The sequence below is a fragment of the Equus caballus genome, unplaced genomic scaffold (assembly GCF_041296265.1).
Source record: "Equus caballus isolate H_3958 breed thoroughbred unplaced genomic scaffold, TB-T2T haplotype2-0000700, whole genome shotgun sequence".
NCBI lineage: Eukaryota > Metazoa > Chordata > Mammalia > Perissodactyla > Equidae > Equus > Equus caballus.
This window is the reverse complement of record NW_027221971.1, coordinates 57,060-71,675: the sequence shown is the minus strand read 5'-3', so window position 1 is coordinate 71,675 and position 14,616 is coordinate 57,060. Positions and strand designations below refer to the sequence as shown.

The following is a 14,616-nucleotide window of genomic DNA, read 5'->3' as shown; positions in this document are numbered from 1 at the left end:
AATTTAAAGTATTAATTTATACACCAAGGGACAAACTTACCAAAATGACGGAAGAAGTTAACATTTAAATTATATATAAATCCAATGGTTTAGGCAAATTCTAGAACTTTAAAACCATTTGAGAGGGGAGAGAAGCAGCACGTGGGTACTTCCTCAGCTACCAAGGATCGCCAGGGCACCCCTCCAACAAAGTACTCTTTCCTGCTGACACTGATAGGAAATGTCCCCAGGACAACATCTTACATACTCTCAAGTGAACAAAAAGATATGGGCAAATAAAAGGAGAAGAAGAGGAAAATGCGAAAAACTTCCCTACTGGAATTCTTTCCTCAATACCTGAAATTTAAGTCACTAATCTAACAACGCTTCCCCGGGGCCGGTCAAGCCTCATTATCTTCTTCACCCTCGGATCACGGGATTATCAAATTCTTTCTCTACCACAAGTATCAGTATTTTCCAAGATTTTTGTATCTTAATGTCACGGTCATTAGCACTTCCTTAGGCCCATTCCTCACTAACTTTAGAAGCACATCCTGCTTAACACTGTTCAAAAATTATTTAAATACACTGTTTTCGTTGTCCCTCAGTCACAAACAAATGTAGATATTAATCAAATAGAATACTAATCTGTGATAGGAAAAAGCTGTAACCAAAGCCCTGTTAGACACAGTACGTCCGCTAGTTCCTGTGACTGCATCTATTTCTATTAGAATTTTATGGATTAAGCACTGAAGATCCTAAAAAATAATATTCATTATGTGAACAGCATTTCCCAGGTATGATAGAAATATCACTAGTGGCGTTTAAAATAAAGTTATCTACCACATGTTGGGATTTTTAAATAAGTATGTATTATTCAAATAGATATTAGGAAAAAATAACACACCAACCTATGACTCCACATGTATTACTTCTTATGACAATGCTAAGTTTAAAAAGAAAAAAGTGAGAAAGGGGCCGGCCCTGTGGTGTAGTGGTTAAGTTCGGCACACTCCACTTCAGTGGCCCAGGTTGGTGGGTTCGGGTCCCAGGTGCAGACCTACACCACTCATCGGCCATGCTGTGGCAGCATCCCACATGCAAAATAGAGGAAGACTGGCACAGATGTTAGCTCAGGGAGAATCTTCCTCAAGCAAAAAAAGGAAGCTTGGCAACAGACGTTACCAAACAAACAGAACAACAAACAAAAAACAAGAGTGAGATAAAATGCTGTGGTATAAAACACAGCAAAAACAATGAAGGAGTAGGGAAATGACTTAAGTTTGGAAAATGCCACATCATACATACCTTATACATTTGCTAATTTTTCAATTATGTAAATTCTAGGAAATCAATAAAAACTAATAATTCTTAGCCCTAAGATCATTATTAAACGAGAGTGCTCTGAAGATCAGTCTCTCCTCCACTGCTGGCAACCTTCACAGTTGGCATCACAAATCCTCAATCACCAGTTTTCACATGAGTAGTAGCCTCCTTCAGATTACACCTCTAAGAAAGTACTGCAGCCTAATAAAACGTCCCAACTCTGTCACATCACACGTCTACATTCTGAGGAACAGATAACAGAATTATACACGTGGAGAAGGAAAACTGCAGAATACTAATTTTCTACATACTCAGAACCTGCCTTTCCTTTGAGATTTGGATACAGTGGCTAGAATCCATCTAACAAGAAGATAATGCCCTAATACCATACTGGTATAAAACGTGCACTTACAACTGGCCAAAGCACAACAGAAGTCTCTCTCTCGCTCTGGTAAACTTCCACGGCAGGTGTTCCTGGTCAGCAGGCGGTCTGTTGCAGGCCGACTCAGGGATCCTGGCTCCTTCCATCTTGCAGCTCTGCCCTGGAGCTTCCTCGTTCCCTGCATTCAGCTGACTGAAGAAAGCAAGCCTGGAAGCAGCAGACTCTTGATGAAGTATCATCGAGACGTGCTCTGAGACAATTCTCCATGTCCCAACCAGCTCTGCTTCCATCTGCTGACCTTTGACTTTCAGTATCTGGTCAGACATAACTAACAGTAGTCTTGCAATCTTGACTCAAAAGCAGTGTTGGGACCCAGGGCAGACTGCCCCCAAAATATGCTACAATGGCACGCTGATTATTTTGACTTAGTTATTTGAGAAGCAGCTGATGCAAAAATTGCACTTTGACCCTTTCCATTTCCCCCTGAAAGCAGCAAACGAATCTCCCATGTGAAAAACAGCTTCCTCACGAGGCTGACCCAACGGCATAAGGGTTAAGTTGGCGTGCTCTGCTTCGGCGGCCCAGGGTTTGCAGGTCCGGATCCCGGGGCGGACCTAGCACCGCTCATCAAGCCACACTGCAGCGTCATCCCACATAAAACAGAGGAAGGTTGGCACAGATGATAGCTCAGGAACAATCTTCCTCAAGCAAAAAGGGTGGGGCTGGGAGGGGGTGGAATTCAGGGCGGAGAGGCCTGTATAAACACACCTTGTTACTTTTTTACTAATTTACCACCACAAGTCCAAACTCTGCTTAGATTGCTTACTAATGAAGCACCCAAACCTAAGTATCTTTGTCCTGTCAAATCCTCACAAATTTAGTGTTTCTGTGTGTAAAAAGTATAAAAGCTGCCTGCTTTGGTCACTTCTGAGCGTTAATTTTATGATCTCCCACGTGTACGCATTACATTCGAGTTTTCTCTTTAATCTGTCTTGTGTTCATTTTACTATGAGGCCAGCCACAAGAACTCAAGAGGAATAAGGGGGAAATTTCCCCCTCCCGGACAGGGGCATCTACCACTTCCACTCATACCTGCTTCGCCGCAAGGGAATATGAAAAGTGAAACCTGGAGCTGTAGAACTGTATCTTATGGAAGGACAGAACTGATTTAGATGGACAGCTAGCCATCTCTGCCACATACCAATGGCCAAAAATTATCATATCGCTTGTCACTCTACCATTAATGAAGGCTTTTCGAGACCTTCGACAACCTTTTCTGAGAAATGCAACTGTCCCTGGAAGAGCATGCCTGGACTTACTACCTCCACGTCTGTAACACAAGGGAACCACAGACAATACCAATCATTTATCAGTTTAGCTAATCAGCCAAACATGAATCCCTTGGTCCCACCCATGGAGAGATCCTGATTAACAGAGTCTGGGGTAAGGACAAGGATCTGTAGTTTCAGAGAGCTCCCTGAGTGATTCTGATGAGCCAGATTTGGGACCCCATGGAGTAAAGTCCCTTCTAACTTCAAAAGAAATAATATAAACCTAACATATATTTACTAGACAGAGAGCTGAAGTGTGGAGAAGAGGGGAAAAAAGGAGAAGAAAGGTGAATCAGGAAGGAGAGTAAACAAAGTGCACTCAATAGGGATGTCAACAATCTGTCATGCAAAATGACTCTGAGGAATGTCACTTTTAGCAAACACTGCCTCCACCTCCCACCCTGAAATCCTAGGGTGTTAAACACCACCCATATGGAAAACCAGATTACAGACCCTGAAGATTCTTAATGAAAACCATTTGGTCTCATTTTTTGAAAGACTATAATTCCTACTACCTCTCCTCGAATGATCTAAATTGTCTAAGCTATTTGTAAAAGTAGATTACCACCTTAGTTTAAATTCTAATGGTTTTATAGTTATATGAACTTCTATAACTGTGATTTCTCATTCTAGAATAATTGATCCAATAATACGCATCAAATTCTGGTCCGGAATCCACGATCAGCAGAAATCACAAGTGAATTACACACTTTGAAAGAAGTGGTTTGTTGCTTGCTCTAGGTTTAAAACACAAAGTTTCCATTATCCTTAGTAACTGACAAGCATGCTGGGCTTTGGCTACATTTGATGATTACACTGCTATTATTCCAAATGCATCAAACAATAAATATCTTTTTCCTATTAGGCTTCCTATTACCTTACTTGCTTTTATTTAAAACTTTTTGTGTTTTTGTTTAAAGGGGGGAAAAGCATATAAGAGAAAATAAAAGAGAAATAGGAACATGAAACACATTGAAAAGCACTGGCAATTAAGACTGAGATTATCCAGCTTCAGCAAAATGCATCTGAAACTAGAAGAGCTGAAGTACTTAAAATTTGTTTTAAGAAGCCTATGTTCGGATCTCCAACAAGCACTACATGTGTCTCAAATGCAGACATCCCTGCTATGGAAGGACTCTCCTGGCTGTCAGCTTAGTAAGGGGCTGACTCTGCTGGAAAGCATGACATTACACAATTACAAATGCTTGACAGTTCATGTGGTTTAGACAATTTGAGCACTCTGAATTGAATACCAAACAAAAACAGTAGTGCTATTTGGTTTCATATCATTTGACTTATGGCTTCTGGAACATCTTTTAATTTTTTCTGTATTTGTTAATTTTAAGGAGTGACTGTCATACTACGGTGGCTTAAAATAAAGTTTACAATATAACCAATGTGTATCTAAGAAATAGTCCTCATAATATGAGATAATCATGATACAAAAACAATTATCAAAGGCTAGAAAACAATAGGCAAAGGGAGAGTCCCCAAAAGTGCCCTTTTTAGCAACCAAACTGCCTAAGCAAAGAAGTAAGATTTCCCAAATCCTATGGTGTGATCTTACCAATTTCTAATGAACTGGAAGATGCAATCCTTAAAACTAAAAACAAAATGCAATTACTTTTCTGCTTTAGGGACTCAGCATCTGCTAGAATGACACTCATATACGCTGGTTTAGAAACAAACCTACTAAGATAAAGAAAGCAACTTCAAAAATGCGGGTATATACAGCCTTCCCTCTCCACAGTCTTCCACACTCCCATTCCTATTTTGACTTTTCCTTTTTGTCTCGAAACTCCAACACTCTCAGGCATAACAGACTTGTCTGGCTGTCCTCTCCCTCTGACCAGGTCTGACAGAGTGTTAGGAGTCAGCCAGCCTCTACCGTTTTCACCTCTGTATCCACACACACCTTTCCTCCCCTAGGAAACAGGAGTCGTGGTACCAACCCCCAAATGCTCACTGTGAGGCTCAATCCTCAGTTAACTGAGGATAAACTCAGTACGTAATGTCCTTAGACCAGTGTTTGGCACCTGGCAAGTGCTCAGCAAGTATTAACCATCATCATCATCAAAAACAATCTTCTGTTTGATATCCCTACTGCTGAAAGTACTTTCAGACCATAATGCTGCCAGAACATATCTTCTCCACCATCACCCCCACCAGATCTTTTTCATACAAACTGAATAGTCCCTGTGTAGACAGACTTCGCAAAAAGAAAAGACATAAGTGTATGTTTTTTAAAAATTTGGCAGGTACAAAAAATAATTTGAATATGTGCGAGGCACTAAGCATAACATAAGAAAACCCTGAGTACAGATCACAGTTTAAGAAAATTAAATTCAGGGGGCCAGCCCCATGACCAAGCAGTTAAAATTCTGCACACTCAGCTTCAGGAGCCTGGGTTCACAGCTTCGCATCCCAGATACAAACCTACTCCACTCATCAGCCATGCTGTGGAGGCATCCCACACACAAAACAGAGGGAGACAGGCAACAGATGTTAGCTCAAGACGAGTCTTCCCCACCAAAAAAAAAAAAAAAAAATTAAATTCCTATCTTTCAGTTCCGTTTCGGGATCCCTATCACCTTCTCTCTTCTAATAGAGCTACCCACTAATTTGAATGTGTTTGTAATTAATCTGCTTTATTACTTTGCCATATCTGTATTCCTAACAGTATGGACTTTTGCTTCACATGTTTCAAAACTTTAAAAAAGGAAAAATACTATGTGCATTCTTCTGGAAGTAGCTTTTTTTCCTCAATATGATATTCCTGACAATAATCCTCAGTGGTGCAGGTGGCTAAAATCCATTCAGTTGCACTCCTATAGGAATACAATTTATCCATTCTCCTCGGATGGACACTGCTTCCAGTTTTTGCCTTTTACAAACAGTGCAACTGTGAGCATTCTTGTCATGTCCTCAGGCACTCACATACATGCGTTTCTCTGGGGCAGCAGTTTGCCAATTTTAGCATGCATTAAACCACCTGAACGGCTTGTTAAGACTGAAAGCTGGCTCATCCCCAAAGCTTCTGATTCAATAGGTCTAGGGTGGAGCCCCAAATTTTGCATTTATAATAAGTTCCTGTGAGATGCTGAAAACACAATTTAGAAGCACTGCTCCAGGATAAAGACCCAGGAGTAGAATCACTGGGTCAAAGTGTACATCCATCTTTAACTTTACTAGGTAATCCCAAAGTTATGGTACCAATTTACAATCCCACCAGTTGTGTGTAAGCATTCCAGTTATTTCCAACCTTCCTAAACAGCAGACATTGTCAGATTTTTACACTGTTGCCAACCCAATGTTATGAAACTATACACCACGTTGGTCCTAAACTGCCTTTCCCTAATTGCTAATGAAGTCGAGAATCTCTGCATGCAGGTTTCCTCTTCTGTGAGATGCCTACTTGGGTCATAGGCCCATTTTTCTATTGTTCTTACTGATTTGTCACTGTTTACCTTTCTAGATACAATCCTTTCTCAATAATATGTACTGAAAATATCTATTCTCACTTGTGACTTGTCTGCTCACTTTCTTGATGGTTTCTTTTCATAAACACAAGCTGTCAAATTAATGCTGTCAAAGCGGTCAATCTTTTCCTTTATGGTCTACACCTTCTGTGAACTGTTTAAGAAGCTCTTCCTTGTATTAGACTCACACAATTACTGTCCTACATTGTCTTCCAAAAATTTCATAGTTTTGCCTTCTGTATTTAAGCCTTTAATTCACCTGTAGTTGATTTTTCTGAACGATATGAATTAGAAATGTATCCCACTCTCAAGAAGTTTCCTATTGGCTAAGGCCCACAGATATGACCAACTATAACTTCAGAGAGGATAATGATTCCTGTTAACCCCTACCTTATTGAGGTTTATTCTGCTCTCTCATCGAGGCAAACCAAAAACTGGATAATTTCAATACGGAAAACTTGGAGGGTTATTAGCAAATTAGTCAGACGATGATCCCCACCCCACCATACTCCAGGAAGAATCCTTAAAAATACCACACACACAAAAAAAGAGGCCAGCCCTGTGGCCAAGTGGTTAAGTTTACACACTCGGCTTCAGCAGCCCCAGCTTTTGCCAGTTCGGATCCTGGCTGCAGGCAGAGCCATGGCACCGCTCATCAGGCCATGCTGAGGCAGCATCCCACAGAGCACAACCAGGAAGGCCTACAAGTACAATACACAGCTATGCACTGGGGAGCTTTGGGGAGAAGAAGAAGAAAAACAAAGGTGCAAATCGTAAAAACAAAAAACAAATCTTTTTAACTCTGAATTTAGTCTTATTCTAAAAAACTGAAAGTTGAGCATTGGGGAAAGTGTGGCAAAATGAGCATTCTCAACAGTACCGGCTGGAATATAAATCTATACAAACTTTCTAGAGGGTTATTTGCAATATATCAAAAGCCTTAAAATACATATCTTCTTTGAGCTATCAATGACTCTTTACAGAACTTATCTTAAGGAGACAACTGAACAAAACACATATTTAGGAATATTCACCATGGAACTCTTTATAATAGAAAAAATTGGAAACAGCCTAATCTCCAACAACGCAGGATGGGTTACAGACGTAGCTGCTGCAGCACATCCATATATGGTCATGCGCCATCTAAGGACGTTTCAGTCAACAGTAGATCACGTAGATGATGGCCATCCCATGAGATTAGTACCACAGAGCCTACATGTGTAGGAGGCTATGATAGAAGAAAATTTTATATATTGAGGTGTATGGGGAAGCCGTTCTGGATTAAATGCGATTTGGACTAAATTTTATTTAAACCAAAGAAGCCTGACTTACAGCCTGTCAAATGTTCGTTGTATATTGTCCCAAAATAAAGAATGTACTCTTTTTTTTTCAATATTTCTTTTTCTGCGTTATCTCTCCAACCCCCCCCCCCACCCCCCACCCCGCACACAGTTGTATATCTTAGTTGCAGGCGCTTCTAGTTGTGGGATGTGGGAAGCCGCCTCAACGTGGCCTGATGAGCGGTGCCATGTCTGCACCCAGAATCCGAACCCTGGGCCGCGGCAGCAGAGTGCGCGAACTTAGCCACTCAGCCACAGAGCCGGCCCCAGAATGTACTCTTTGAAGGTAAGAACCAATGCCTCTCTTCTTATGACACCAGTACTTTTTGAAGGTAAGTGTCCTTTCCCATGACACTGGGGTCATGCTGACCCACTGTGTATGTACTCATCTATAACAAAGTATCTCCTTGAACCCTTGAAAGAATGTACCCCTGTCACACTTGATGTATGTCTGTTTGGAAATGGTATATAATGGTGCTGAAAAATCACTCTTCTTCACAGCACTTACGAAGGCTGCACTCCCAGGCTGCAGTCCTCAGCTTGGCTCGAATAAAACTCCCCGCTGTAGAATGACTATTGATTATTCGTGTCAACAGCTCGACCATCTAGGTTTGTGAAAGTACACTTTATGATGTTTGCACAATGATAAAATCACTTACACATTTCTCAGAACGTATCCCCATTGTTAAGCAAGGCATGACTATAGTGGAATACTATGATGATTACATAGCTGTGTTAATGTGGAAAGATGTTTCTAATAGTCTGGTAATTTCCAAAACCAGTTAACAAGATGCACATATGATATTCTTTTATTCTCAAATATTTATGGAGAGCCTTGTGTATGCCAAGCACCAAGCAAGTGACTGGTAAACAAAAAGAGATCTGTTCCCTGCTTCTAAGGAGCTTACAAGCTTTGGAGGGGGATGAGGGGGAGGGAGACAGGCCACATACATATCTTCCAACTGACTCCTGTTGGCATATTAAAGGGATATACGTTTTGAAAATACAGACCATTTCTATGTGTCTGTGTATCTATGTAATATCTGCAGCACCTCATCAGCATAGTCTACAAAGAGAACACACACACTCAGCTGTATGGACTAGGAAGTGGGTCAACAAGAGGATACTTGGAGCAACTGCCCTGTGATGAACTGAAGCACACAAATCTTCTACAAAAATGCTCTAGGGAGAATCTTAAGAAACGCAATGTAGTTATGGAAAGTCATCCACTGGAAGACAGATGCGAGACAGATCGCAGAACCACAGAAAAAGAATTGGAACAAAGAGCTTCCGCTGTTGACAATTCAAGACTAAGACTGACCAAGATCAGGTACAAGTTCTTGAACAAATAACTGTTCTTCTACAAGTCTACAGCTTTACTCTTCCCTACTATGTTGGGATCTAACAAATAATAATGAAGCCTCCAAGATAAGAAAGATCTCATAATTAGGGTCAGGCTCAAAGGATTCTGACATTCTATATTCATTTCATTTAAACATCTGCACTACAATCAGTAAACTTACGAGAGTCATTAATTACAAAGGGAAAATTTTTTTCTTTGGAGCACAGAAACATGTCAGACACCTCAACCAAGAGATCAAAAGTTAACATTCACCAGCGATAAGACCTATCTACATCACACATGTGCCAATATGATGCACTGAGAAGGGAACAACCTCACCACTGTGGTATTCTTGTCACAAATGCTTAACCCTCAATTTAATCATGAAAGAACACCAGATAAATCCAAACTGAGGGACATTCTGCAAAATAACTGACCGGTACTCTGGAAAAGTACCAAGGTCACGAAAGATAAAAAACTGTCACAAATTGGAAGACACCAAGGAGACACCATAACTAAATGCAGTGTGGGCTACTGGACTGGATCCTCGACCAGAAAAAAGACATCAGGGGTGAAACCCGAATAAAGACTTTATTTTTTATTTCTATTTTTTTTTAAAGATTTTATTTTTTCCTTTTTTCTCCCCAAAGCCCTCCGGTACATAGTTGTGTATTCTTCGTTGTGGGTCCTTCTAGTTGTGGCATGTGGGACGCTGCCTCAGCGTGGTTCGATGAGCAGTGCCATGTCCGCGCCCAGGATTCGAACTAACGAAACACTGGGCCGCCTGCAGCGGAGCGCGCGAACTTAACCACTCGGCCACGGGGCCAGCCCCCCGACTAAAGACTTTAGATTAACTCTATCAACTGCCTGGTTTCAATAACCGCACTATGGTTACATAAGAGGCTAACAAAGGGACGCTGGTTCTAAGGTATATAGGAATTCTCTGGGCTAATTTTGCTATTTTTTTCTACTTCTAAAATTATTTCAAAGTAAAATGTTTGCAAAAGTAAGTTCACATGAATGATAAAGAGATATGGGGGATCACTCAATAACTCTTACATAAAAATATGCTACCTCCTCGGGGCTGGCCCTGTGGCTGAGCGGTTAAGTTCGTGCGCTCCACTGCAGGTGGCCCAGTGTTTCGTTGCTTCGAATCCTGGGCGTGGACATGGCACTGCTCACCAAACCACGCTGAGGTGGTGTCCCACATGCCACAACTAGAAGGACCTACAACGAAGAATCTACAACTATGTCCTGGGGGGCTTTGGGGAGAAAAAGGAAAAAAAAAACTATGCTACCTCCTCCAATAATTGTGCTAAAAAAAACCCAGTAATTGCAAATAAGGCGTAAACCAGAATAATCTGTAAGTATTCACTAAAAACCTGTGATTGGGATAATCTAGAGAGCCGACTAACTTTCCTAGGGCACTGAAGTCTCTCCAGATAAATAATCTACCTCATTTTCCCTATTAATCTTTTTTAATTCAATTCAACTTATATTTATTTAACATCTACTATGGGCATGGAACTGTGCTGGGGCCTGATAAGATTTTGATACATTAAGAACATTTCAGTACACAAAATGACAAAGAAAAACATAGAGTAACAAAACTGGAAGGAACTTTTCACTCCCATACAATCTAGCAATCAATACCGGCACCCTTTTTAGTGTGATTGCTGCTAGGAGCTCAAGTGCATCCCCTTCAGCATAAGCGGTTCTGACCTCTACAATTATCTCCAAAAATTATCCCTGAAGATGCCAAAATGACTCTAAAACATACTCCATTTCTAGTACTTTTTTTCCATCTAATCATTATGTTGTTGGTGCATTACAGTACACAACACAAAATTAAAGAACTTGATTCTCTGAACGTCAAGGAAGGGTCAAGCTGGTATAAACCCACAGACGTTTACTTACTATCCTCTTAGAAGAGGTCAAAGGCAACATCACAGAAGGCCGGGGTTCTCAAAGTGTGCCCTCAGAGTCAGCAGCTTTAACATCACCCAGGAACTTGTCAGAAATGCAAATTCTCAGTCCCAGTCCAGACCTGCTGATTCAGAGACCCAGCCCAGCATCTGCGTTTTCACAAGCCCCCCCAGCTGACTCTGATGCACCATCAGTTTGAGAACCACTGATGGAACAGCAGAAAGACTGGCCCCGTGAATCTGGAGGCCTGATTCCAATCCTTGCTCTGCCACTAACACCTCTACAATGCATTAGCCGCTCAGCTTCTGTGGGGCTCAGCCTCCTGATCAGTGAGGGAACTGCAATAGCTCACTACCACAGTCCTTACACCCTAATTTGATAACCATGAAAGCATTCATTTGTATAAGGCCTAAAAGTGAAAACACCACTGCAGTATTTCACCACGTATTTCTCTCTTTCATCCAAATGAAACAATTAAAATTTCTTCTTGGCATCCACCAGCCTCTGAATCAGAGTTAACATAGCTACAATAATTTCTTCTGATTTTAAATAAAATTCTGTTTACTACTTTGCTGTAGCAAAAGCCATATAAATGCTAATTTTACAGTTTCCTATTTAGTTCTCTATCAAGTCTATTTTGGAGCAATTCCTCATAATAACAAAAATTCCAAGAAACCCACCTACTACAGACTGAATTGTGCACCCCCCCCCCCACACACACACACAATTTTGATGCCGAAGCCCTAATCACCAATGTGATGGTATTTGGAAATGAGGTCTCTGAGAGGTACTTAGGTTTAGATGAGGTCAGAACGGTAGGGTCTCCAAGACGGGATCAGCGTCTTTAGAAGAAGACGAAGAGAGACCAGAGTTCTCTCTCCATCTCTGCCATGTGAAGACACAGCAAGAAGGTGGCTGTCTGTAAGCAAGGAAGAGCCCTCACCAGGAATCAGCACCTTGATCTTGGACTTAACCTCCAGAACTGGGAGAAGTAAATGACTGTTGTTTCAGCCACCTGGGGTTATGGTGTTTTCCTAGAGCAGCCCACAACGACCAACACACTCACTCAAAATACCCCTCTGCTGTGGGCATAGTTCAGAAGAACTGTGCTCCAACCTCGCATAAAGAACGTGTGTGATCAGACCACTGAAGTACTCAGCAACTATGAAAGAGAAAGAATTTTAAAACGTACAGATCTAGATGCTTCCATTACTAAGAAACACAGCTTAATTTCATCTCCTAGTCATGGATTTATAAACCGCGATTCTTCTCACAGCCTGTGGAAACTATGACAAAAACCTCTCAGAGGAGATGTGAGAAAGAGGGAGAGAGGAGAATCAAATAAGAAGAGTCCGTTTTATAAAGGTTAGAGAGTTCTCTTCGAACACAAACCTAGGTAGCACGAATGTGGGCAGAAATGTCCCATCAATCAAGTGAATACCCACTAATCCTTGAGACCTAACTCAAATGCTGTATCCTGCAAGCTCGCGCCACTCCTTCCCGGGCAGTCAGACATAAATCACTCTGTGCTCCCCTTTCTCCATTTCAGCACTGAGCAAAAGGCACTATACTTGCTTATGGATCTGTCTCTTCCACCAGACCTTGGAATCATCTAGGGCAGCGTGTTACTCTCTCCAGCACCTAGAATGGTGACTGGCATGAAGCAGTTTGCTCAAGTGGAGCCACTCTGCTTTGCTGAATACAAGAGGAACTCTCTGTGCTATCTCACAGCTTTTCTGCAAATCTGAGATTATTCCAAAATACACAGGTTTTTTAAAAAAGGCACCAGGAGCCAGTGTATTATCAGTAATAATCACACCTGCCTTACATGTCACGCAAGAAGACACCAGCTACTAGAGAGCCTTGCCTCAGTGTTTTTCAGACGTGCCAGCAGGAGTCAGTAACCTTACATGTAGCAAACTTGAAAAACAATGAGTAACAAACACTTGAGACGCTAATCCTGACCTTAACTTTGGTCAAACTGTTTAACTTTAGTCTCAGTTTGTGAAAAGGGACTAGTATTTCCGACCCTACACGGCTGCCGTGCTACATGAAGTCTACAGAGTATACATCAAATGAGCTCTCCTAACGATGTTCTAATCAATACGTGTTAGTGACCTTCCCCAGGCAGTGTTGCATCTGGACTAACGCTTCACCGCAAACCAGGTGCGTACTGTAACTAGTTCCACCGGCACGGACTGTAAAGTCCCGACACAATCACCATTCGGGCTATGATTACCTAGAAAATAATCCTACATATGTGTCCACAGATGCCAACCCTGCCAAGATGTCCTAGTCCAGAACCCCCCAACCCAATAAACAGGCTATTCAAAACTCAACGCAAGCGCAGGGGTCAGCAGCTCCTGGCACCCACCTCCCCCCGACTAAGCTCCAGAAAGCGGGCACGCACACTCAGGCCGTGCTCGCCCACTAGGAAGAGGTGGGTATCTCCAGGGACGATCCCGCTGCTGCCAACAGCGACGTGCGGCAGCCTGGGGTCTCCCGCTAGTTGCTGAGAGCAGCTGGACCCTGAGTGGCCAGGACCGTCCACTTCCAGGCGTGGTGCTCTCGGGCACCAGCATCCTCAACCGAAGGAGGCGCGGGTGGCAGCAGCGCATCGGTGCGCTGGGGAAAACAGGGAGTGGGCGGGCAGCCACGGACACCACCGCCCGGACTGGAAACCCACACCGGGCAGCTCCCCGCCTGGGCGCCCGCGTTCCAGTCGGAGAAGCCAGGCGGTCGGAAGCGCCCCGACTGCGTGCAGGGCTGCGTGGGGCGCCCGGGGAGCCGCTCCCGAGCCGACAGCCCGGGCCCGCGGGGAAACGGAGGCCCGCCGGGTCCCCGGGAGCCCGGCTCGCGGAGCGAGCAGGTGACGGCGGGGGCAGGGCGGCTGCGACGCAGCGCAGGCGGCGGGCGGGTGTCGGGCGAGTCGGGGCGGCGCCGGGAGGGACCGGCGAGCGGGGGAGGGGCGGAGGCGGGGGGAGGAGGGAGGAGGAAGAGCCTAGGGCCCTGGCGGGACTCCCGGCGCCCAGCTGCCCGGCCCGAGCCCTCAAGCCACCGCCCCCAGGCCCCGCGCAGACGCTGGACGGTCCCCGCCTCCAAACCTCCCCCCAGGCCCGGCCAGAAAATAACTTCCCCGTTTGCCGACGGAATCGCTCCTGCTGGCCCCTCTGACGGACTCCTCCGGCTCGTCGTCTTCCGGAGATGAAACCGGAAGTCCCACCCCTCCCCAAGAGGAAAACGGAAAGCCGAAGGAGTCAATCTAAGGAAGGGGAGACGCAAACATGAAGATATTCAAAGAGATAGTCAAAAAGAAATGATATACTAAAAAACTGTTTTCATAGTTAATAGTATTACAGGTACAAAATTAGGTTCTGTCTCATCTACCATTAAAATAGTTTTAAAAGCAGTTATTTAAACAATAGACTGAAACATACATTTAATAGGCATAGAACATGAATGGATCATTTTAAAACAGAGAGATGTAAATTTTTAAAAATTAGATAAAGAA

The 14,616-nt window shown here is 43.2% G+C and overlaps 1 protein-coding gene across 6 annotated transcripts in view; it reads right to left on the bottom strand.

Annotated features, from left to right (window-relative positions):
* The window catches only part of LOC138922298 (proline-rich protein HaeIII subfamily 1-like), a 64,606-nt gene that overhangs the window by 34,939 nt on the left and 15,051 nt on the right, over window positions 1-14,616 (bottom strand). Inside the window, exon 3 of one of the 6 annotated variants that reach the window (XM_070259045.1) lies at window positions 10,478-14,367. The exons of the other annotated variants lie outside the window; for them this stretch is intronic. Coding sequence (XP_070115146.1) covers window positions 13,611-14,367 — 757 coding nt within the window. The 3' untranslated portion in view covers window positions 10,478-13,610. Of the gene's footprint in view, window positions 1-10,477; window positions 14,368-14,616 lie in introns of those variants that run through there. 6 annotated transcript variants of the gene reach the window in all.